The sequence below is a fragment of the Salvelinus alpinus genome, chromosome 6, assembly GCF_045679555.1.
Source record: "Salvelinus alpinus chromosome 6, SLU_Salpinus.1, whole genome shotgun sequence".
Taxonomy (NCBI): domain Eukaryota; kingdom Metazoa; phylum Chordata; class Actinopteri; order Salmoniformes; family Salmonidae; genus Salvelinus; species Salvelinus alpinus.
Window position 1 is genome coordinate 56,923,821 of NC_092091.1, and position 24,251 is coordinate 56,948,071.

A 24,251-nucleotide genomic window follows, 5' to 3' on the forward strand; every position below is an offset into this window, starting at 1 on the left:
CCCAGTTTCAACTGTTCTGCCTGCGATTATGGAACCCCTACCTGTCCCAGACCTGCTGTTTTCAACTCTTAAATTATCGGCTATGAAAAGCCAACTGAAATTTATTCCTGATTATTATTTGACCATGCTTGTCATTTATGAACATTTTGAACATCTTGGCCATGTTCTGTTATAATCTCCACCCGGCACAGCCAGAAGAGGACTGGCCACCCCTCATAGCCTGGTTCCTCTCTAGGTTTCTTCCTAGGTTTTGGCCTTTCTAGGGAGTTTTTCCTAGCCACCGTGCTTCTACACCTGCATTGCTTGCTGTTTGGGGTTTTAGGCTGGGTTTTTTGTACAGCACTTCGAGATATTAGCTGATGTACGAAGGGCTATATAAAATAAACTTGATTGATTAATCGCTGCTGACGGTCATTCTAACAGGTATTGACTCAGACTCAGGGCTATGAATACTTATGTAAATTAGATATTTCTGTATTTAATTTTCAATAAATTTGCAAACGTTTCCAAGAAGATGTTTTCCTTTAGTCATTATGGAGTATTGTGTGTAAATGGTGAGGTGAAAATAAGCAATTTAAAATAAATTTTGAATTCTGGGTGTCACACAACAAGATGTGGAATAAATCAAGGTGGATGATTACGAATACTTTCTGAAGGCACTGTGTTGCTCAACAGTTAGTAAATGAATACGCCTTAGGGGTGTTTGATGGAAAAGAGAAAGTGAAAGTACTGACGGTGAGAAAAATAGGAGTTTAGAGGAGAGGGAGAATTAAGCGATTCTCATTCTTTTGTTATGATTGGTAGAATGCAAACGTGATATTTAACATTTAGTATACAAACATTGATATGTCAGTCGGTTATAGGGTGATCAGAAGATTCCAAAGGTAAATGTTGATCGTGCAATGGAAACTAATCGAAGGATCACGCGCTCAGGTACAAATGCATTTTATTATTTGATTACCACCTCTCCATTACAAATACCTTCTTTCTCTCCACTCTTCTCCTTACTTTAGTCTTTAAACAGTGATAATTTCTGAGTAGTCTCCTGACAGTTTTGACTTAGTTCAAAGAGATGTTTTAATTATTGTTGTTTACAATCCAGTCATAACCAATGTTCCCTCAAATCTTCTTCAGCACTGAGCAACTTTCAGGTCTGCTGAGCGCAAACTTGAACATTGTGAAAATTCTTTGCAACTTCTGGCTCGAAATTACTGTGAACACTAAGGCTGTACCCGCTTTAAGTACAGTTTTAACATTGGCCAATTATTATTATTCCCATACCTGTCAAGTCTGCTCCCGCTCTTCCCTTCCATATTTTTCAGTTCCCTACCTCTGTTCCCTGCTGCTGCATTGTATTGTTCTTGTCTTTTGAATTTGTTTCTGACGCTGTTCCTGTCTTGTCTCTGTCCGTTAAAATTAAATGTTTTACTCCCCGTACCTGCTTCGTCTCAACAGCGTCATTCCGCGTGGCAATACCATTATTACAGAGAATCAGACACATTATGCTACCCTACTGAGCTTATTAAAGACCACTCAAAATACCACACTGTCCCTTAGAAGACAAAAAAGGATCTTACCTGACTCGCTTTTCAAAGATGGCCGGAAATGCCAAGTAACCACTTCTCAGTTGGTTTACCCTTTTTCTCCCCAATTTTGTGGTATCCAATTGGTAGTTACAGTCTTCTCTCATCGCTGCAACTCCTGGACGGACTCAGGAAAGGCGAATGTTGAGATCCGTGCATCCATCGAACACAACCCAACGAAGCCGCACTTCTTCTTGACAAAATCTCCGCTTAACCCGGAAGCCAGCCACACCAATGTGTCGGAGGAAACACGGTACACCTGGCGACCGTGCCCGCCACAGGAGTCGCTAGAGGGGTGATTGGCCAAGGACATCCCTGCTGGCCAAACCCTCCCTAACCTGGATGACGCTGGGCCAATTGTGCGCTGCCTCATGGGTCTCCCAGTCGCATCCAGCTGCGACAGAGCCTGGACTAGAACCAGGATCTCTAGTGGCACAGCTAGCACTACGATGCAGTACCATTCCCCAATTGTTGACTAGAAATTAGGTATAACTGGGCTAATAACTCACTAACTAGAAAATAATATGAACAAATGTGCACAGGTGGCTACATGCAGCTCTCGCTTTGATCTCAAAAAAAGCACATTTACTCATGACCGCTCATACTGTAAACACAGTCCAGTTCAAAGTGAATGGCACATTTCCGTATATCGCAATGGCTATTTGCATATAGGCCTACTGCAGCTCTGATTGATTGGTTATGGCGCACCAGTCTGTGTAGAGTAGGGGCTTGAGTCATCCTTGTCAATGCAATAGAATCCTACGTCGATGCGCTCTGCCTACAAGAAAATCTCTTGCATAATTTGTTTTGTTTCGGTATGTGACATCGAAAGTGACTAACGTTGCATTGATTCGAGCACAATTCCCACAGTAGAGCGAAACATTGATAGTGTTAAGTATAGGGGAAAACTCTAGAAAGTTAAGTGAAGCTCAATCTTGTGCTTCTCTGCGCGTGCTGATATTTGTTCTGCGCACAGTATAGAGGAAACATTGATCATAATTCCATACTGCATGATTGGTATACAGTGCATTCAGAGAGTATTCAGACCCCTTGACTTTTTCCACATTTTGTTATGTTACAGCCTTGTTCTGAAATTGATTAAATATATATTTTTTCTCATCAATCTACACACGATATCCCATAATGAGATGCTAAAAACAGGTAAAAACGGAAATATCACATTTATATAAGTATTCAGTACTCAGACCCTTTACTCAATACTTTGTTGAAGCACCTTTGGCAGCGATTACAGCCTTGGGTCTTCTTGGGTATGACGCTACAAGCTTGGCACACCTGTATTTGGGGAGTTTCTCCCGTTCTTCTCTGCAGATCATCTCTAGCTCTGTCAGGTTGGACGGGGAGCGTCACTGTACAGATAATTTCAGGTCTCTCCAGAGATATTCGATCAGGTTCAAGTCCGGGCTCTGGCTGGGCCACTCAAGGACCTTCAGAGACTTGTCCCGAAGGCACTCATGCGTTGTCTTGGCTGTGTGCTTAGGGTCGTTGTCCTGTTGGAAGGTGAAGGAAGGTCAAGGATCTCTCTGTACTTTGCTCCATTCATTTTTCCTTGAACCAGGTTAGTCTCCCTGTCCCTGCCTCTGAAAAACATTCCCACAGCATGATGCTGCCACTGCCATGCTTTATCATAGGGATGGTGCCAGGTTTCCTCCAGACGTGACGCTTGGCATTCAGGCCAGATCATCTTGGATCTCATGGTTTGAGTGTCCTTTTGTGCCTTTTGGCAAACTCCAAGCGGGCTGTCATGTGACTTTTACTGAGACGTGGCTTCCGTCTGGCCACTCTACCATAAAGGCCTGATTGGTGGAGTGTTGCAGAGATGGTTGGCCTTCTGGAAGGTTCTCCCATCCCCACAGAGGAACTCTGGAGCTCTGTCAGAGTGACCATCAGGTTCTCGCCTCCCTTACCAAAGCCCTTCCCCCTTGATTTCTCAGTTTGGCCGGGCGGCCAGCTCTAGGAAGAGTCTTGGTGGTTCAAACTTCTTCCATTTAACAATGACGGAGACAACACTGTTCTTGGGGACCTTCAATGTTGCAGAAATGGCTTGGTACCCTTCCCCAGATCTGTGCCTCGACACAATCCAGTCTCAGAGCTCAACGGACAATTCCTTTGACCTCATTGCTTGGTTTTTGCTCTGACATGCACGTTCAACTGTGGGACCTTATATAGACAGGTGTGTGCTTTTCCAAATCATCTCCAATCAATTGAATTTACCACAGGTGTACTCAATCACGTTCTATAAACATCTCAAGGATGATCAATGGAAACAGGATGCACCTGAGCTCAACTTTGAGTCATATAACAACAAGTATGAATACTTATACTGATGTAAATCATTTCAGTTTTTATTTGTAATAAATGTGCAAACATTTCTAAAAACCTCTTTTCACTTTGTCATTATGGGGTATTGTGTGTATTATGATGAGGATTTAAAAAGAGTAAGGCTATAACGTAACAAAATGTGGTAAAAAGTCAATAGGTCTGAATACTTTCCGAATGCACTGTATTTTACCCTTCAATGAATGGGTCCCCTTTCATGATGGGCACAAACTGTGGTAGAAAGCCAACTTGTAAATCAATAAGCCTTAGGTGTGGTGAACGTGAAGATAATGACATACTCTAAGGAAGGAGTGGATAGACTCCCTATTTTTCTCGCTGGTCTATTAACACACTTGTCTACAAGGTATAATAATTATTATTTGAATGATTATTTAAATATACTATGATATTCAGATTCAGCCATTAATCTACCAGATTACCAGAAGATCCCGTCCATTTTTAACCGCATAATAACAGGAAATGAAGGTGGAGGGACCATGCAATCAGGTACACAAGCATTTAATAATGCTGTGTGATTACCACCCTTCCTGTTATTGTTGAACAATGGTGTTCTTATTTGTCTCCCTCCACTTACAGAAAATCACATGATTTCACGTGAAATTTCACATGTAAAATCATGTGAAAACTTGTTTTTGGATCACTTGTGTAGTTTCATGTTATCACATACTGCTTTACATGGTATCACATTAACTTCACATCAGTCAGCTTCTATTATAATGGTTTTCTACAGTGTATGTTCTATGTAGAATCAGTGAGTCCAATGTTCATTGCTATATTGCCAGGTCGCAGTTGAAAATGAGAACTTGTTCTCAACTGGCCTAACTGGTTTAATAAAGGAGAAGTAAAAAAAGATTGACCAACCTTTTTTATGACTTGGCATGATAACGTAAACAAAATAGTACAGCTAGACTATGTCTGAAAGTAAAAAATTCATCCTCTCAATCATTATTCATTAGTCTCTGTAGCTGATCATAGGACTGTCTGATTTATTAATCCATTTAGCTGGGTAATGTAACAGTGTTGTCCTCTTTCTTCAACACAGGGGTATTGCTCAGGGTACTGATACTGGCTGCTTTCACTGTTACCATCACAGCTCAAAAACCTGGTGAGAATGTTTACTCTTTTAATTACATTAGTTTCCAGTTACCCACTAAAACAATCTCTTGGTTATTTAAGACCTAACAGGACTTGAATGAGTATTCTTCATCATACGTTCTTATTTCTTTCCCCCTATACCCAGCCCCAGAGGTCTTCACCTTGACGGTTCCTAATGGTCCCATTTTGACCCGGTTGAACGCCTCTGTCACTCTACCTTGTGAACTCTCACCTATCTTCAATGTTGAGCCATTGGAGGTGCGCTGGTACCGGTCCGAGAACTCCAACAGACCTGCCTTGTTGTACAAAGATCACAAGATCCAGGAGGCCCCTGTGGACCCTCGGTACAGGGGCAGGGTTTCTCTAACTGGGGGGCTGGAGAGAGGGAACGTGTCTCTGACACTGGAGAGGGTGACGGTGGAAGACAGGGGGGAGTATGTGTGCCATGTCAGCGCAGACAGCCTCAGATTACTGCTGACAATATTTATCCATATCGGGTGAACCGTTTAGAAATTCCAGCACTTTTTGTACATAGTCTACCCCATTTTAGGGGACCAAATGTTTTGGGATAAATTCACTGAAAGTGTTCAGACCCCTTCCGTTTTTCCACATTTTGTTACGTCACAACCTTATTCTAAAATTGATCACATTTTTTGCCTAATCAGTCTACACACAATACCCCTTAATGGCAAAGCGAAAACAGTTTTTTTGACATTTTTTAAAAAATTTATTAAAAATAAAAAAACATACCTTATTTACATAAGTATTCAGACCCTTTGGTATGAGACTCAAAATTGAGCTCCGGTGCATCCTGTTTACATTGATCGTCATTGAGATGTTTCTACAACTTGATTGGAGTCCACCTGTGGTAAATTCAATTTATTGGACATGATTTGGAAAGGCACACACCTGTCTATATAAGGTCCCACAGTTGAAAGTGCTTCTCAGAGCAAAAACCATTCCATGAGGTCGAAGGTACTGTCCGTCGAGCTCCGAGAAAGGATTGTGTCGAGGCACAGATCTGGGGAAGGGTACCAAAAAATGTCAACAGCATTGAAGGACCGCAAGAACAAAAGTTTGGAACCACCAAGACTCTTCCTAGAGCTGAGCAATCGGGGCAGAAGGGGCTTGGTCAGAGAAGTGACCAAGAACCCAATGGTCACTCTGAAAGAGCTCCAGAGTTCCTCTGTGGGGATGGGAGAACCTTCCAGAAGGACAACCATCTCTGTAGCACTCCACCAATCAGGCCTTTATGGTAGAGTGGCCAGATGGAAGCCACTCGTCAGTAAAAGGCACATGACAGCCTGCTTGGAGTTTGCCAAAAGGCACCTAAAGACTCTCAGACCATGATATACAAGATTCTCTGGTCTGATGAAGCCAATATTGAACTTTTTGGCCTGAATGCCAAGGATCACGTCTGGAGGAAACCTGGCAACATCCATACAGTGAAGCGTGGTGGTGGCAGCATCATGCTGTGGGGATGTTTGTCAGGGGCAGGGAGACTAGTCAGGATTGAGGGAAAGATGAACGGAGCATAGTACAGAGATATCCTTGATGAAAACCTGTTCCAGATCGCTCAGGACCTCAAACTGTGGGCGAAGGTTCACATTCCAACAGGACAATGACTTTAAGCACACAGCCAAGACAATACAGGAGTGGCTTCGGGACAAGTCTCTGAATGCCCTTGAGTGGCCCATCCAGAGCCCGGACTTGAACCTGATCGGACATCACTGGAGAGACCTGAAAATAGCTGTGCAGCGACGCTCCCCGTCCAACCTGACAGAGCTTGAGAGGATCTGCAGAGAATGGGAGAAACTCCCCAAATACAGGTGTGCCAAGCTTGTAATGTCATACCCAAGTAGACTTGAGCCTGTAATCGCTGCCAAAGATGCTTCAACAAAGTGCTGAGTAAAGGGTCTGAATACTTAGGTAAATGTGATATTTCAGTTTTAATGTTTACCTTGTCTAATAACCTGTTTTTACTTTTTCATAATGGGGTATTGTGTGTAGATTGAATAACGTTGTAACGTAACAAAATGTGGAAAAAGTCAAGGGGTCTGAATTCTTTCCGAATGCACTGTATTTCCTCAATTATAATATTTATTTATTTATTTTTCTGCTGCCTCTTGGGCCGCCAACGGGCCTGAGCCCCGGGGCTTCATCCCCGGTAAGCCCCAACATTTATCCTTCCCTGGTTTCCTTTTCAACGCCCCTAGCTGTTTTAAAGGTGTCTGAGACCAACAGATGCATAACTGTATTCCCAGTCACGTGAAATGCATAGATTATGGCCTTATTTATTTATTTCAACTGACTGATATCCTTATATGACCTGTTGCATGTTGCGTTTATATTTTTGTTCAGTACACAATAAGTCACAAGCTTGATGCAGTCATTGCATGCTATTAATATGGGTCAAATACTTCTTACTACTTAAAAAAAAACACGTTTTACTACTTTATTACACATATAAGCCAATTTGTCCCAATACTTTTGGTCCCCTAAAATGGGGTGGCATTATACAAAAAGTGCTGTAATTTCTAAACGCTTCACCCAATATGGATGCCAATACCCTTAAATTAAAGCTGATAGTCTGCACTTCAACCTCATATGCATTGTATCATTTTGCCCTGTTAGTAAAGGGCCAAAACAACAACAAAAATGTCCAATACTTTTGGAGCTCACTGAATAATAATAATGTTGTTACACAAAATGAAATATATTGAGGTAAAAATTTACTTTAGCCTGCAATACCAAAATATTACTAAATTGATTGAATATGCAATATGATTCTAGGACTATGCAGCCTATGCCTATTTACTTTATAATGCAGAGATATCGGTTTTCATTTTTTTTAAGGATCTTTCACTTGTTTGTAACAATTGCAAAGATATTGTAAACTTAGTATTTGAGTTCAGCTTTGTTCTGAAGTTATCAGCGGTTACAGAAATACAGGTGATTCGTGGGAGGGCAAAACATAATCTAAAAACAAATGTACCTGTTCTACTTGTGGTCTGAGTCAGTTGTTAACTTACGAGTGTTTTCAAGTGCAACTTAATTAAGTAACGATGGTTTTAGGAAACAGCTCAGAGATATAACGATGCTTGTACAAAGGTTTTAAGGATGAACTTAGCCTCAACACTAGAACCTACATAGCGTCCCCTGCCATTTGATTTTGTAATAAAAATACATCTGCCATTTTGAAAGCAATTTTCTCCCCTAAATAGTTATATTTTACATTTCTCGGTTGTCCGAATTTTTAAATCACAAACATAAAAGTATGTAGAACCTGTTTACTTCTTCACACCGATTCCTAACTTAAGGAGCCAAGACAATTGCGCTGCTGGGCGTTGGTACCTCGGTGATAATATGCCTCTCTCCTCACAGAATGAACGCGGTCAATACATGAATCGGCGATGGAAACTGATAATCATGCACGTGACTTTACAATTACATTTGAATGAACTGAATGATGAGGAGGGTGAAGAGGTTGATTGAATTTAGAACAATAGTGTAATGACGATGATGAAGAATTGTGAACACCAAGAAAGCATGCAACTGCGCGTCCTCCTCAGCATCGTGCACTAAATAACTAAACTAGCTAGTTTAAGAAAGAGAAGGGCGGGCTCTACATTGTTCCTGCTCCTCTAATTGGACAGAGTGAAGTAGTCTATTTCACCCAATCACTTCTCATCGCATGTTTCGGGTCTTATCATTTAGATTGTTGCTGACTCCTGTTAGCCTGAAATGATGATAAATCAATAGACAAGGATGTTTTCTAGCAAGCTATCAATGTGCATAATATCTAACAAGTGAAGCGAGAGTAGGGAAAGAAGAAGAAATTCTGACAGCAAACTTGTCTGCCTGCTGCAAGTTTTAAGGTCAGGACACACAGACCTCAGAGCGCTGCTTCAAACCTGCAGCTTTTCTCGTCTTTTAGCCTACAGGGAGATTAGACATTTTGTCAACATCTAGTTAGGTATAAAACACTTCCGTTTTTTCCGATCACAAGTAACTGTCAATTTAAGGCTACGTTTACGAATATGAGTATAGCCAGGTTGTCACACCCCAAATAACACAGTATATGAATCTGATATGTAGGATAAAGAGGACGCCTGACAGCACATTCTCTTGCGAGAACTTAACCTCTGTAATTCTAGTCTTAAGAAACCAGGCACTGTGCAATTTTAATGATTCAAAAAAATGTATCTATAAGTGAATCTCTCATAATACATGGTTGTGTATCACTCCCTTCTCTCTGTAACAGATTCTCAGGGCTTGTTGAGTGTCAGTGGTTGGCTGCTGTACCCTCCCTCAGACTCAGATTGGCTCTCCTGTACAATCTCTCTGTCTGAGGAAGAGAAGAGAGAGAGTAGAGTCCTTCCTCACAAACCTGGTAAGTGTGTCTCCTACACAAACAGCATATCAAATCAAATGTATTCATCACACACAGTTTACAGCAGGTATAAAAGGTGCAGTGAAATGCTTATGTGCTAGCTCCCACAATGCAGTACATTAATCAATATTGAAATAACAATGAAAAGAGGAGAGTAAAATATCCACATACAGTGCCTGTAGAAAGACCACACCCCCTTGGACCTCTTCACATTTTACAAAGTGGGATTAGAATGGATTTAATTGCCTTTTGTCAATGATCGACACAAAATACTTAAATCAAAGTGGAAGAAGAATGCTATAATTTCTTTCAGCGATTAATGAAAAATGAAACACTAATACACACAAATCTAAGTAAAGGAATGGAATAAGAATATATACACTACCGTTCAAAAGTTGTCACTTAGAAATGTCCTTGTTTTTTAAAGAAAAGCAAATTTTTTTGTTCATAAAAATAACATAAAATTGATCAGATATACAGTGTAGACATTGTTAATGTTGTAAATGACTGTTGTAGCTGGAAACGGATGGAATATCTACAGAGGCCCATTATCAGCAACCATCACTCCTGTGTTCCAATGGCACGTTGTGTTAGCTAATCCAAGTGTAACGAGTGCTCTGAGAGATGGGAAGCAAGTTCAGGGAGTGAGTGTTTTAATAAATATACGTAACATAATACAAACAAGAAACCACGAACAACGCACAGACATGACACAGATCAGTGTCATATAGAGGGAAGGTAATCAGGGAAGTGATGGAGTCCAGGTGAGGGATGATGAGCAGGTACACGTAACAGTGGTGACAGGTGTGCACCATAACGAAGCAGGCTGGTGACCTAGATGCTGGAGAGGGAGCACACGTGATACCAAGTTTATCATTTTAAAAGGCTAATTGATCATTAGAAAAGGCTTTTTCAATTATGTTAGCACAGCTAAAAACTGTGTGCTGATTAAAGAAGCAATAAAACTGGCCTTCTTCAGACTAGTTGAGTATCTGGAGCATCAGCCTGTGGGTTCGATTACAGGCTCAAAATGGCCAGAAACCAGAACTCTCTTCTGAAACTCTTCAGTGTATTCTTGTTCTGAGAAATGAAGGCTATTCCATGCGAGAAATTGCCAAGAAACTGAAGCCCATTATTCTTTTCAAAATTCTTCAAGCTCTGTCAAGGTGTTGGGGATTATGGCTAGACAGCACCTTTTGCCATAGATTGTCAAGCAGATTTAAGTCAAAACTGTAATTTAGCCTCAGGAATTTTCACTGTCTTCTTGGTAAGAAACTCCATTCTAGATTGGGCTTTGTGTTGTAGGGAATATCCTGCTAAAAGTTGAATTCCTCTCCCAGTGTCTGGTGTAAAGCAAACTGAATCAGGTTTTCCTTTACGATTTTTGGCTCTGCTAAGCTCCATCCCATTTATTTTCATCCTGAAAAACTCCCCACTGAAACACTGCCTCCTTATTTTCAAGCATTCCATACCATGATGCAGCCACCTCCATGCTTGAAAATAAGGAGGCAATTTTTCAGTGATGTGTTTGCTTTGCCCCAAACATAAGGCTTTGAATTTAGGCGTGTAGTGTATTCCTTAGCCATTTTATTTTTTGCAGTATTACTTTAGTGCCTTGTTACATACATATGATGGTTTGGGAATAAATAAATAAATATATTCTGTATATTTTGTATTCTTCTTTTCACTCTGAGGTGACTCCACAAAAATCTAAATGACAATGTTGTTGATCCATCCTCAGTTTTCTCCCATCACAGCCATTAAACTCTGAAGGTGTTTTAAAATCACCATGGTGACATCCCTAAGGAGTGTTCTTCCTGTTCTGCAGCTCAGTTCAGAAGGATGACTGCATATTTGATGTGTCTGGGTGGTTTAATACATCGTCCACAGCATAATTATTATCTTGACCATGCAGATATGTTCAATGTCTGATTTGTTATTGTTGCCCATCTACCAATCACTGCCCTTCTTAATGAGGCTTTCGAAAAGCTCTCTGGTCTTTGTAGTTGAATCTGTTCTTGAAGTTCAATACTTGACTGAGGGACCTTACAGATGTTGTATGTATGAAAAATCATGACACCCCTATTATTTCACACAGAGCGTATCATTTGTTATGTGATTGTTTAAGCAAAATGTTGCTTAGAACTCATTTAGGCTTACTAAACAAAGGGGGTGAATACTTATGCAATGACTACATTCTATAGGCACTGTATCCAAATATCCACTCACCCCCACAAAAACTGAGGCGAACATGCTTAGGAAGCTTATCTGTGTTTTATGACGATTTTAGAAGAATTTGGTTCATGTTGAATATCTGTGTTCAGGAGCCTGGAAAGAAGCTTTCATTGTGACTTTGGTCCTGTCTCTGCTCCTTCTCAGTGCTCTGTCAACTGTGGTCTGCATTCTGCTCAAACATAGAGGTATAAAACACATTCTTGTCATTAACAGCAATATATGTCAATGATAATAACATTACTATATAGAGATTTGTTAACAAAGATTTTTCTTAAGAAATGTCATCCTTGTTTTCTTTCAGGGTCTTGCACGTTGTTTTCATCACAGAAAATTAAACACCATACAGATTGTAAATATGTGAAATCTCATCAGTGTGATGAAATTAGATGTGAAACATTGTAACATAAAACATGATTGATTTTATATTAACATGATTTTGATTGTGGCTTTGTTTTCAGATCAAATTAAGCTTGAACAGAGTAAATCAGGTAAGCTAACTGTTTCATTCTGAACACATTTTTGTGGGAGATATTCTCACATGACATGTCTGGAACTCAAATTTCTAAGTCTAATATTTCAAGTTTAGATTTGACTTTGTTCAAATTTTTTATATTTATACACTGTCTTGAATTTTCACTCAACAGAGACAAAACAACTATTTAAAGGTAATTAATGAATATTCATGATCATAAACTATGGCATAACATTGATAATCATGCCTAATTTCTTAGTTTGGTTTGCAATATATTTACCTAACTATATTTATTATCAATATGCCCTGTTAGGGACAGAAAACAGTCAGGAGAAACGACCCGTCAAAGAAGGAATAAATCTCGAAGGTAAAAATGTTTAACAATATTTTCCTACACAATCTTCATTGTAACATCTGTGTTTTACATTTACTTGGTATTTCTTTATATGCAGATTGGCACCAGGTGAAAGCATTCAAAGGTAGGAAAAACAATCTATGCCAAAATTGTTACATGTTTTTGTTTACGTTTAGGGAAGTTCAACTTAATGTTAGATGGTTCCTTAGTCTATGAGCCAGGATAAACTGTGATCCATGGTAATACGGGAGAGATAGGGGCATAAAGTGGCCAAATCACCATTAATAAGCATGCTGATGCCTTAAGACATGGTACCCTACGACGTTCACAGAGAGCTTCGTACACCAAAATGTCTGTCGGAACCAGTCCAGAACCACTCAAAGTCCCCCCCAAAAAACAAATAATTTAGTTTATTTGAGTTGATTTGGCCATGCAATTATGTTGATTACTTCCCTTTTAAAAGGATTGTTATTTTGGCAATGAGGCCTTTAATCTACTTCGCCAGAATCAGATACCATTTTAATGTCTCCGTCCAGTATGAAGGAAGTTAGAGGTAGTTTGGCGAGCTAATGCTAAGTAGCGTTAGAGCAACGACTGAAAGTGTACAGGAACAGCTAGTTAAATGGCCTAATTTCCAAAATCCCAAACTATCCCTTTAAGATAATTATTATATCGGCCTAGATCACACTACTTACATATCTTAATATTGGATGTCAATGAATAAAACCATATTCTCTTCCCTCAGAGAACATTACTATGGATGAAAATACTGCTCACAGTGATATTAGAGTGACTCAAGAAGGAAAGACAGCTCAGTACATCAAAGAAAAAGAAACGATTAAATCTTCCATTCAAAGGCATCCTCATGTATTGGCTAATCAGAGATTCGCATCAGAACAACACTACTGGGAAGTTAAGGTGAGGGATGAAACCGTGGATAAAGCAGTGGGTGACTGTGGGCAACTGTCATGGTATGTTGGTGTGGCCAGAGATAATGCTGAGAGAACATCTAAAGTCGCTGTAACACCTCTTCATGGATTCTGGACTCTCTTTTATGAAGAAGGAAAGGGTTTCCATGTCAATACTGACCCTCCAACCTCAGTACATGTGAGAGAAAATCTCTCTGTGGTAGGAGTGTTTCTAGACTGTGATAATCGATCTCTGTCTTTTTATAATGTTGATACAGAGTCAAATATCTACACTTTTTGTAATGTGGTGACATCATACAAGTTTCTTCCTGTGTTCAGCCCTGGACAACACCCAATAACAATATTGAATTAAAACTAAGAGATGAGGGTTAAAACATGTCACATGAGACATGTCCAACAATACTGCTCATCAATAGAACAGACATGTTGAAGACAGGAACAGGTGGTCAGAGATATAATTGTATACCTGAGTGTTATTTAGTGATGCCCAGGTGTATATGGTTTGTCGTCTGAGGCACAAGGGTAAACAACTACATCTACAATTGTTCAACTTGTTGCTACTTGTAGTGAGATTATTGATGTACACTGTAATTCAACTGTAATAAAAGCTAGCAGTATCATATATTCTTTAATTCTGTTGAGAGGTTTTTAGATAACGATGTCCTCTTGTTAAAAATGTAATATGCTTAAATAAATTAATATAAGAGTACATGACTGACTGCAAAATATTTTCCATTGATCATGGTGTCCTGTCAGCTGCCACAATACAGCTTTTGTTTCAGATTCCAATGCTACACCCCCTTGTGGTCTAGTTAGTCTTTGTCATTAGTGGCATCCTGGTCCTGTTTGTTCAATGCACTGAATAGAACACTGAGTGGAGGTATTGCACAGGAGTTTTTCAAATGACCTTAATTCAATATCAGGTTAGTTTATGTCAATACACAATACAGAAATCAACAGTGTTGTTGATATTCAATACTTGTATTACAGAATTACATCAATGATGTTGCTAAAGGTAGTAAATATACATTTAAAGTGTAATGTATCTACGCGGTTGAATTCCCTGTTAGTGTCACAGAGTGTTACATTGGTATTTCATTTAATATGTATTTCCACCTTTGTCATCCAGAGTCATTGAACTGTTAAGGGACATTTGCCACGTAACCCAGGGCTGAATACAGCAAAGAATGTGTTAGATGACAACGTTAAACAAACTGTAAAGATGTTCCTTTGATTCAGCATCATAAAAAGAAAGCATCTGCCTGTCACAATCTAAGAACACTTCAAGTGTTGTAAAAATTGCTTTTCCAGATTCTCTTTGCTAAAAATGGAATCTTCCCTCACCTTCATTTCCCAGTTTAACTGTCCGGAGCTGAATCTGTCCTTAGTAAAGACATGAGCTGTGGGAACATCAGTTACTTTTGACTTCTTACAAATAACCTTTCTACCTGCATACATGTCTAGGTTAGGGTGAGCAGACGTTGGGTCCAGAGTGATGTCCACAAAAAAAAAGAGAACAAGAATTGGTGAATTCATTCACTCACATGGTTTTCTGATATGGATGTTACTTGAAGGTACATGTCACGACTTCCGCCGAAGTCAGTCCCTCTCCTTGTTCGGGCGGCATTCGGCGGTCGACGTCACCGGCCTTCTAGCCATCGCCGATCCACTTTTCATTTTCCATTTGTTTTGTCTTTGTCTTACACACCTGGTTTCAATCCCCTAATTACCTGTTCATTATTTAACCCTCTGTTCCCCCATGTTTGTTTGTGAGTGATTGTTTCTATGTAGGTAGGTCCATTATTATGGGCTCTGTTTTTGTATTGGATTTATTAATTGTTGAGTAAAATACGTTTATTTACTCTTATCTGCAGTCCTGAGCCTGACTTCTATTCACCAGCTACACATAGACCTCCTGACAGTACAGCCATGTAATGACACTATGCTAGTTATTTGTTCATGTGTCCTAACTTTGAATCTCTTCACTTCGCCCCATGCAGCAAATGAACAAATCAAATCAGAGAAATATTTAACCACTAATCTTTTCAACAGAAAATAGATTTTGGGTTGTACCACCTTTTCTTCTTATGGGTGTTCTTCAATAAATTTTATTAACCATGAATGACTGTGCTTGTGGGGTGAATAAGATCTAAAAAACTGATTAAAAAACATTAAATAAAGAAAAGGTATGTCAATATAAATGTACCTTTTGGGACACATTTCTTCTGTGTAGTAGTTTCCTTGGCAGTTTGCATACCACATTCTGCATGAGTTAAACATGTGACTATTGACATATTATTTATTAATAATAAACTATAAATCAACCATATTGATCTATCTATATGTTCAATGCATGATACATTACTCATTGAGTTAAAGATAGAATCCTTAGCTGCTACATCAATTTTTCTACATATAAATTAATGATATTCAGTGCATTCGGAAAGTATTCAGATCCCTTCCCTTTATCCACATTTAGTTACGTTATAGACTTATTCTAAAAATGGATTAAATACTTTTTTCCCTCAATCTTCACACAATACCCCATAATGACTAAGCGAAAACTGTTTTTTAGAAATTTTGGCAAATGTATTAAAATACCAAACGGATTCCTATTTACATAAGTATTCAGAACCTTTGTTATGAGACTCGAAATTGAGCTCAAGTGCATCATGTTTCCATTGATCATCCTTGAGATGATTCTACAACTTGATTGGACTCCACCTGTGGTAAATTTAATTGATTGGACATGATTTCGAATGGCACACCACTGTCTATATGAGGTCCCACGGTTGACAGTGCATGTCAGAGCAAAAACAAAGCTATGAGGTCAAAGGAATTGTCCTTAGAGCTCCGAGACAGGATTGTTTCAAGGCACAGATCTGGGGAAGGGTCCCCAAGAACACAGTGGCCTCCATCATTCTTAAATTGAAGAAGTTTGGAACCACCAAGACCCTTCCTGGAGCTGGCCGGCCGGCCAAACTGAGCAATCTGGTGATAAGGCTTTCGTGAGGGAGGTTACCGAGAACCCGATGGTCAGTCTGACAGAGCTCCAGAGTTCCTCTGTGGAGATGGGAGAACCTTCCAGAAGGACAACCATCTCTGCAGCACTCCACCAATCAGGCCTTTATTGTAGAGTGGCCAGACGGAAGCCACACCTCAGTGGAAGGCACATTACCGCCTGCTTGGAGTTTGCCAAAAGACTCTCAGACCACGCGAAACAAGATTCTCTGGTCTGATGAAACCAAGATTGAACTATTTGGCTTGAATGCCAAGTGTAAAGTCTGGAGGAAAGCTTGCACCATCCCTACGGTGAAGCATTGAGGTGGCAGCATCATGCTGTGGGGATGTTTTTCAGCGGCAGGGACTGGATCGAGGGAAAGATGAACAGAGTATGTTCAGTTGTGCACCGGGGCCTCCCACTCCTTCTATTCTGGTTAGAGCAAGTTTGCGCTGTTCTGTGAAGGGAGAAGTACACAGCGCTGTACGAGATATAAAGTTTCTTGGCAATTCCTCGCATGGAATAGATTTCATTTTTCAGAACAAGAATAGACTGACGAGTTTCAGAAGAAAGTCTTTGTTTCTGGCCATTTTGAGCCTGTAATCGAACCCACAAATGCTGATGCTTCCGAAACTCAACTAGTCTAAAAAAGGCCAGTTTTATTGCTTATTTAATCAGATCAACGGTTTTCAGCTGTGCTAACAGAATTGCAAAAGGGTTTTCTAATGATCAATTAGCCTTTTAAAATGATAAACTTGGATTAGCTAACACAACGTGCCATTGGAACACAGGAGTGATGGTTGCTGATAATGGGCCTCTGTACGCCTATGTAGATATTCCATAAAATATGTGCCGTTTACAGCTACAATAATGTTGTATATGACTAACAATGTCTACACTGTATTTCTGATCAATTTGATGTTAAAAATTTTCTTTCAAAAACAAGAACATTTCTAAGTCACCCCAAACTCTTGAACGGTGGTGTGCATATATATATATATTGTAGATATACAGTATACACAGTTTTTACATCAAATAATCAACAAACAATCTTCACTACAAAACACAATAAATGCTCAGTCAAGTTACCGTAGCCAGCTTAAATCAAAATATTATTAAATAATAAACAAAATGTACCTGTGACAAGAGCTGTTTCTCCTAATTAAAAGAAAATGTAAAAAACTAAATAAGAAACAAAAAAGGTTCAAAAACATGGTATAATACAGTACCAGTCAAAAGTTTGTACACACCTACTCATTCAAGGGTTTTCCTTTATTTTTGCTATTGTCTACATTGTAGAATATTAGTGAAGACATCAAAACTATGAAATATCACATGGAATCACGTAGTGATTGGTGTAGTGATTTAAAAATCCTTTTAAACACTATTATTGGACACAGAGTGAGTCCTTGCAACTTATTAAGCACATTTTTACTCCTGAACTTATTTAGGCTTGCCATGACAAAAATGACTTTTTGACTCAAGACATTTTGTCTTTTTATTTTATTTGTAAACATTTCTAAAAACATAATTCCACTTTGACATTATGGGTTACTGTGTGTAGATCAGTGACAACATCTACATTTAAACCATTTAAAATTCAGCCTATAATACAACAAAATGTGCAAAAAGTCATGGGGTGTGAATACTTTCTGAAGGCACTGTAGCTACCCATTCCACATTGTCTACACAAGTGCAGTGCAGTCTTCAGTCCCTTACCATTTACTGTGAGGAAAACACTGGCCTTTTCATACCACTGTGCGTTACTGACACGGCACACATACTCCCCCGTCTTCCAGTGTGACCTTCTCCAGTGTCAGGGACACGTTCCCTCATTCCATCCCCCCAGTTAGAGACACCCTGCCCCTGTACCGGGGGTTCACAGGGCCCTCCTGGATCGTGTGATCTTTGTACAACTTGGCAGGTTGGTTTTAGTCACCAGACCAGTACCTGTGCACCTCCAATCTCTCCGCATTAAAGAGTTCTACCGGGTCAAGACCGGAACATGAGGGAACCACCAGGTGAAGACCGCTGGGGTAGGAGGGAGATAGAAGTTTAATCTATTGCGCCATTAAACACAGGGAGCATTTTTCAGTATGTTGCACATCCCTTAATGTGACCCTGGTTGTTTGATTCAATTCCACGTTGTGTGTCAAAGCTAAAACCATTAGGTCAAACAACCAATGTGTAGGAACCTTTGAACAAATAGATTGTGTTATGCTGTGCTTTGGACCTTCAGCTGTTGGATAAGTTTTATCTTATAACTGCTATTATTACTGCTATAAAAACATACACAATGGGAGCCATTGTTGAAATATACAGTCGCTAGTGAAAGTCTACACACCCCTTGCACAGTCTTCTCATTATTCTGCCTTAAATTTCAATGTAAAAAGTGATTGGTTTAGATCTTTTCCTACCCATCTACACAACCTACTCTACGTTTTCAAAGTGAAGAAAAGTTATAGAAAATGTTCCTAATTAATGAAAAATTAAAATGTATTGACACCCAGAGTTAATACTTGCTGGAAGCACATTTGGCAGACATTACAGCTGTGAATCATTTTGAATAAGATATTACTAACCTTACACAACTCTCAGGGCAAAAAACAGTATATCCATTGTTTTTGTCAAAATTGGGCGTTGGGCCAGTAACCCGAAAGGTTGCTGGTTCGTATCCTAAGCCGACTAGGTGAAAAACCTATCGATATGCCATTCAGCAAGGTGCTTAATTTCTCCTATAAGTCGCTCTGGATAAGAGCGTCTACATAAATGACAAATGTAATGCTCAAACTCAGTCAATTTTTGGGGGAATTATTGATGACAGCAATATTCAAACTTTGTCTCTATTGTCAAGCATTAAGTCAGGATTAACAAAATCTCCAGTCCCTGCCGGTGACAAGCATAGCCACAACATGATGCTGCCACCATTTACTCCACATTACTGGCCTGTATAACACCGTGAAAAGGAAACCTGTGTTACAAAATCCACTCCAAAGGCCATGTAAACCTGACACTGGGATCGTATTATTCAGTGGGACAATTACAAATATTAATGCCAAAGACAGAACATAGTGACTTTCCAAGAGGTGTTGAGTGTTCCTCAGTGGTCTAGTCTCAGTCCTGACTTAAATTTGCTTAAAAATCCATGTTTAAATATTGCTGTCCATCAATGACTCCCAACCAAATTTACAGAGCTCTAGCAATTTTGAGAAAAACAATGGATATATGTTGCCCTAACAACATTTTATTCTAAATGATTCACAGCTGTGACGACTATCAAAGGTGCTTCCACCAAGTATGTATGAAGACATTTACAATCAAGACATGTGTAATGAATACTCAGGGATAAAAAGGTGTAGATTCACATGCAGAGCGCAGCAGGTGTTTATTTCACCTTTGCAGAAGCAGGAAACGTGGTCACAGGCAGGCAATGGTCATACACAGGTAGGCAAACAGGCAGGTGAATCAAAACTAGGACTGAAGGCTATAACTGGTTCTCACAAACACGCTAGGAAAAGGCTTAGTAGAGTCAAAACGAACAATACCTCACAAAGGAACAAACAGAATGAACTAACAGAATGAACTGAACTAAATAAGGAGCTGATGAGACCAGGTGAATAACTAACACAGGTGAAATCAATGAACAAAAATGAAAGACAGGGCTACGTTCAAGAACACAATGAAAGAGGGCTACGTTCAAGAACACAACGAAACAGGTTGATTAACACAACGAAACAGGTTGATTGACACAACGAACACAAGGTTGATTAAGAAAATAAATACAGAGCATTACAACATGTTATTGGTTTGAGTTTTTTTATTCATTTAGCAATGTTTATATGATTTTCTTTCACTTTTAAAATGTGGAGTAGGTTGTATATTTATTTCCTTTTTAGATTCAATTTTAAGACAGCAGAATGTGAATACTTTCACTAGGCATTGTATGTATCCTCCATTGAAATTATCTGTCAGAGTGTGCGCAACTCGTCGAAAAAAGTCAGGTGCAGGAGAGCAGAGATGAGTGAACAGGCACACTTTATTCAGGCAGAGGAAAACAGCCGGACGCAACTGCGTCGCAACACTCCGGCCCAAGGAAAAAAGCGATAGCGCACAAATAGGTACAAATAACAAAACCACGGCTTACAACAATACAACAATACACGGCGCAAAACCAGCCTGTAGCGTCACACGCGTAACGAACGAACAATACCACACACGGACATGGGGGGAACAGAGGATAATAAACACGTAGAGTAATGAGGGATGTAAACCAGGTGTGCGGGAAAACAAGAAAAAACAAATAGAAAATTAAAGGTGGAGCGGCGATGGCTAGAAGACCGGTGACGTCGACCGCCGAACACCGCCCGAACAAAGAGAGGGACTGACTTTGGCGGGAGTCGACATTATCATACTATCAGAAGTACATTTTTTGTATTAGTATTCTTTTTTGTTTAGAAAAAAATTATTTAAACCCAGTACGTTGTCATAACTCAGACAAACAATGGAATATCAAATCATGTACATCTACATTGACATTTTAGTCTTTTATCAGATGCTTTTATCCAGAGTGACTTATTATTAGTGCATTCATCTTAAAACCTCTAACGAGTCACAAACCCGGAACTACAGAGAGCAATGTGAATTACCTTAATACTCATCATAAAAAATTTATGAAAAATACACAGCGTACAGCAAATGAAAGACAAAGATCTTGTGAATCCAGCCAATATTTCAGATTCTTTAAGTGTTTTACAGCGAAAACACAATTTAGCATTATATTAGCTTACTACAATAGCCAACCACACAGCAGCATTGATTCATGCACGTTAGCGATAGCGAATAAACCAGCAAAAGATATACAAATTTTCACTAACCTTCTCAAAACTTCATCAGATGACAGTCCTATAACATCATATTACACAATACATATATTGTTTGTTCGAAAATGTGCATATTTAGCGGCACAAATCGTAGTTATACAATGAGAATAGTAGCCAAGCTGCCAACAAAATGTCGGGAGAAATCTTGGGAGAGGCACCTAATCTAATCAATAACTAATCATAAACTTGACAAAAAAATACAGGTTGGACAGCAGATGAAAGACACATTAGTTCTTAATGCAACCGCTGTGTTAGATTTTTAAAATTAACGTTACTACGACATACAGCGTGCGTTAACCTCTAATTCCTCCCAAACCCGGATCCGGAAGCACCCCCCACAGTAAAAAAGCTGACTAGCATAGCCTAGCATAGCGTCACAAGTAAATACTAGCATCTAAATATCATTAAATCACAAGTCCAAGACACCAGATGAAAGATACACATCTTGTGAATCCAGCCATCATTTCTGATTTTTAAAATGTGTTACAGGGAAGACACAATATGTAAATCTATTAGCTAACCACGATAGCAAAAGACACAACTTTTTTTCCCCACCATTTTTTTCCTGCATGGGTAGCTATCACAATTTCGACCAAATAAAGATATATATAGCCACTAACCAAGAAACAACTTCATAAGATGACAGTCTGATAACATATTTATTGTATAGCATATGTTTTTTTAGAAAAATGTGCATATTTCAGGCATAAATCACAGTTCTACATTGCAGCTGCAATCTGAAATAGTGCCGAAGCTGCCAGAATAATTACAGAGACCAACGTCAAATACCTAATTACTCATCTTAAAACATTTCTGAAAAATACACAGCGTACAGCAAATGAAAGCCCAACATCTTGTGAATCCAGCCAATATGTCAGATTTTTTAAGTGTTTTACAGCGAAAACACAATATAGCATTATATTAGCTTAGCACAATAGCCAGAAACACAAGCAATTTACCAGCAGCACAGGTTAGCGATCGTAACAATCCAGCAAAAGATATATAATTGTTGACTAACCATGATATACTTCATCAGATGACAGTCCTGTAACATCATATTACACAATGCATATAGGTTTTGTTCGAAAATGTGCATATTTAGCAGCACAAATCGTGGTTATACAATGTGATCAGTGGCAACAGGTCATGCATTCTGGCCGGCGCCATCTTGGAAAGGCACCTAATCTAATCAATAAATAATCGTAAACTTGACTAAAAAATACAGGTTGGACAGCAAATGAAAGATGCATTAGTTATTAATGCAATTGCTGAGTTAGATTTTTTAAATTAACGTTACTAGACATACAGTGTGCGTTACAGCCAGACTAGTGACGCAATAATGGCGGACAAATCCGTTTACATTTTTCCACATAAATACGGAATACCATCATAAATAGCTCTTACTTTTGGACGAGCTTCCATCAGAATCTTGGGCAAGGTGTCCTTTGTCCAAAATAATCTTTGCTTGGTTGTAAAACGTCGTCTTCAACTTCGGAATTAGCAGCTAACAATAGCTATGTGGCCACAACATGCCCAAATGTTCAAAACGCAATACTAAGGAAATTCCGAAAATAGCAATATACTCGCATAAACTGATATAACTCGGTTTAAAATAACTTCGTTATGATGTTTCTAACACCTATATCGAATTAAATTACAGACGGATATATCTAAGGCTGATAACTGAGCGTTTCAAAATGCCAACCTGAGGTCTTGCTTTGCGTAATGACGAATGTCGAAAAGAGAGCACCCTTCGTTCCTTGGCCTTTTATAAGGTTTGAGATCTACGTAGAAACTCCATTCCACTTCTCATTGGTTACTGACATCCAGGGGAAGGCGGGTGCAGTTCATGTCGACCCATAGGATACATACAGAGCTTTAAACTGATCTGAGAACAGAGCCTCGTTTTCAGACCTTCGCAGTTCCTGTCATGAATTTCGCTGCAGAAAGAGTTCTGGTTCACCCACAGACATAATTCAAACGGTTTTAGAAACTAGAGATTGTTTTCTATCCAATAGTAATAATAATATGCATATTGTACGAGCAAGAATTGAGTACGAGGCAGTTTAATTTGGGAACGATAAATGTCCAAGTTGAAACAGCACCCCCTGTAGTGTCAAGAGGTTACTCCACAAGAAGGAAGCCTGTACAAAATAAAAAATATTACAAAATATGCCTCCTGTTTGCAATAAGGCACTAAAGTAAAACTGCAAGAAATGTGGCAAAGAAATTAGCTTTGTCCTGAATACAAAGAGTTATGTTTGGGGCAAATCCAACGCAATGCATCACTAAGTACCACTCTTCATATTTTCAATCATGGTTGTGGCTGCATCATGTTATTGATATGCTAGTCATCAGCAAGAACGAGGGAGTTTTCTTGGATAAAAAGAAAAGGAATAGAGCTAAACACAGACTAGAGGAAAACCTGGTTCAGACTGCTTTCCAACAGCCCCTGGTAGATAAAATAATCTTTCAGCAGGACAATAACTTAAAACACAAGGCCAAGTATACTGTATACTGGAGTTTACCAAGTCGACATTGAATGTTCCTGAGTGGCTAGTTACGGTTTTGACTTAAAATCGGCTTGAATATGTCTGTCTAGCAATGATCAACAACCAACAAATTCTTATTTTCTATGACGGCCTAGGAACAGTGGGTCAACTGCCTTGTCCAGGGGCAGAACGACAGATTTTTATCTTGTCAGCTCAGGGATTCAATCTTGCAACCTTTCGGTTACTAGTCCAACGCTCTAACCACTAGGCTACCTGTCGCCCCCAAGTCCCCTCTTAGAGACTTATCCAGAAGACTCAAAGCTGCAATCGCTGCCGACTGTCATTCTAACAGGTATTGACTCAGGGCTGTGAATACTTATGTAAATGAGATAATTCTGTATTTAATTTTCAATACATTTGCAAACATTTCTAAAAACATGTTTTCCTTTAATCATTAT

General features: G+C 39.3%; 1 protein-coding gene across 1 annotated transcript; it reads left to right on the forward strand.

The window, feature by feature from the left end:
• Positions 1-726: 726 nt before the first annotated feature.
• Positions 727-15,639, forward strand: LOC139579713 (butyrophilin subfamily 2 member A2-like). Its single transcript, XM_071408543.1, has 11 exons — positions 727-933; positions 4,984-5,046; positions 5,182-5,533; positions 9,281-9,429; positions 11,754-11,849; positions 11,966-12,013; positions 12,123-12,152; positions 12,309-12,329; positions 12,450-12,503; positions 12,589-12,615; positions 13,237-15,639. Exons 1-11 carry the CDS (start codon positions 903-905, stop codon positions 13,770-13,772), a joined length of 1,407 nt encoding a protein of 468 aa, XP_071264644.1. The 5' UTR covers positions 727-902; the 3' UTR covers positions 13,773-15,639.
• The last annotated feature ends 8,612 nt before the right edge of the window (positions 15,640-24,251 follow it).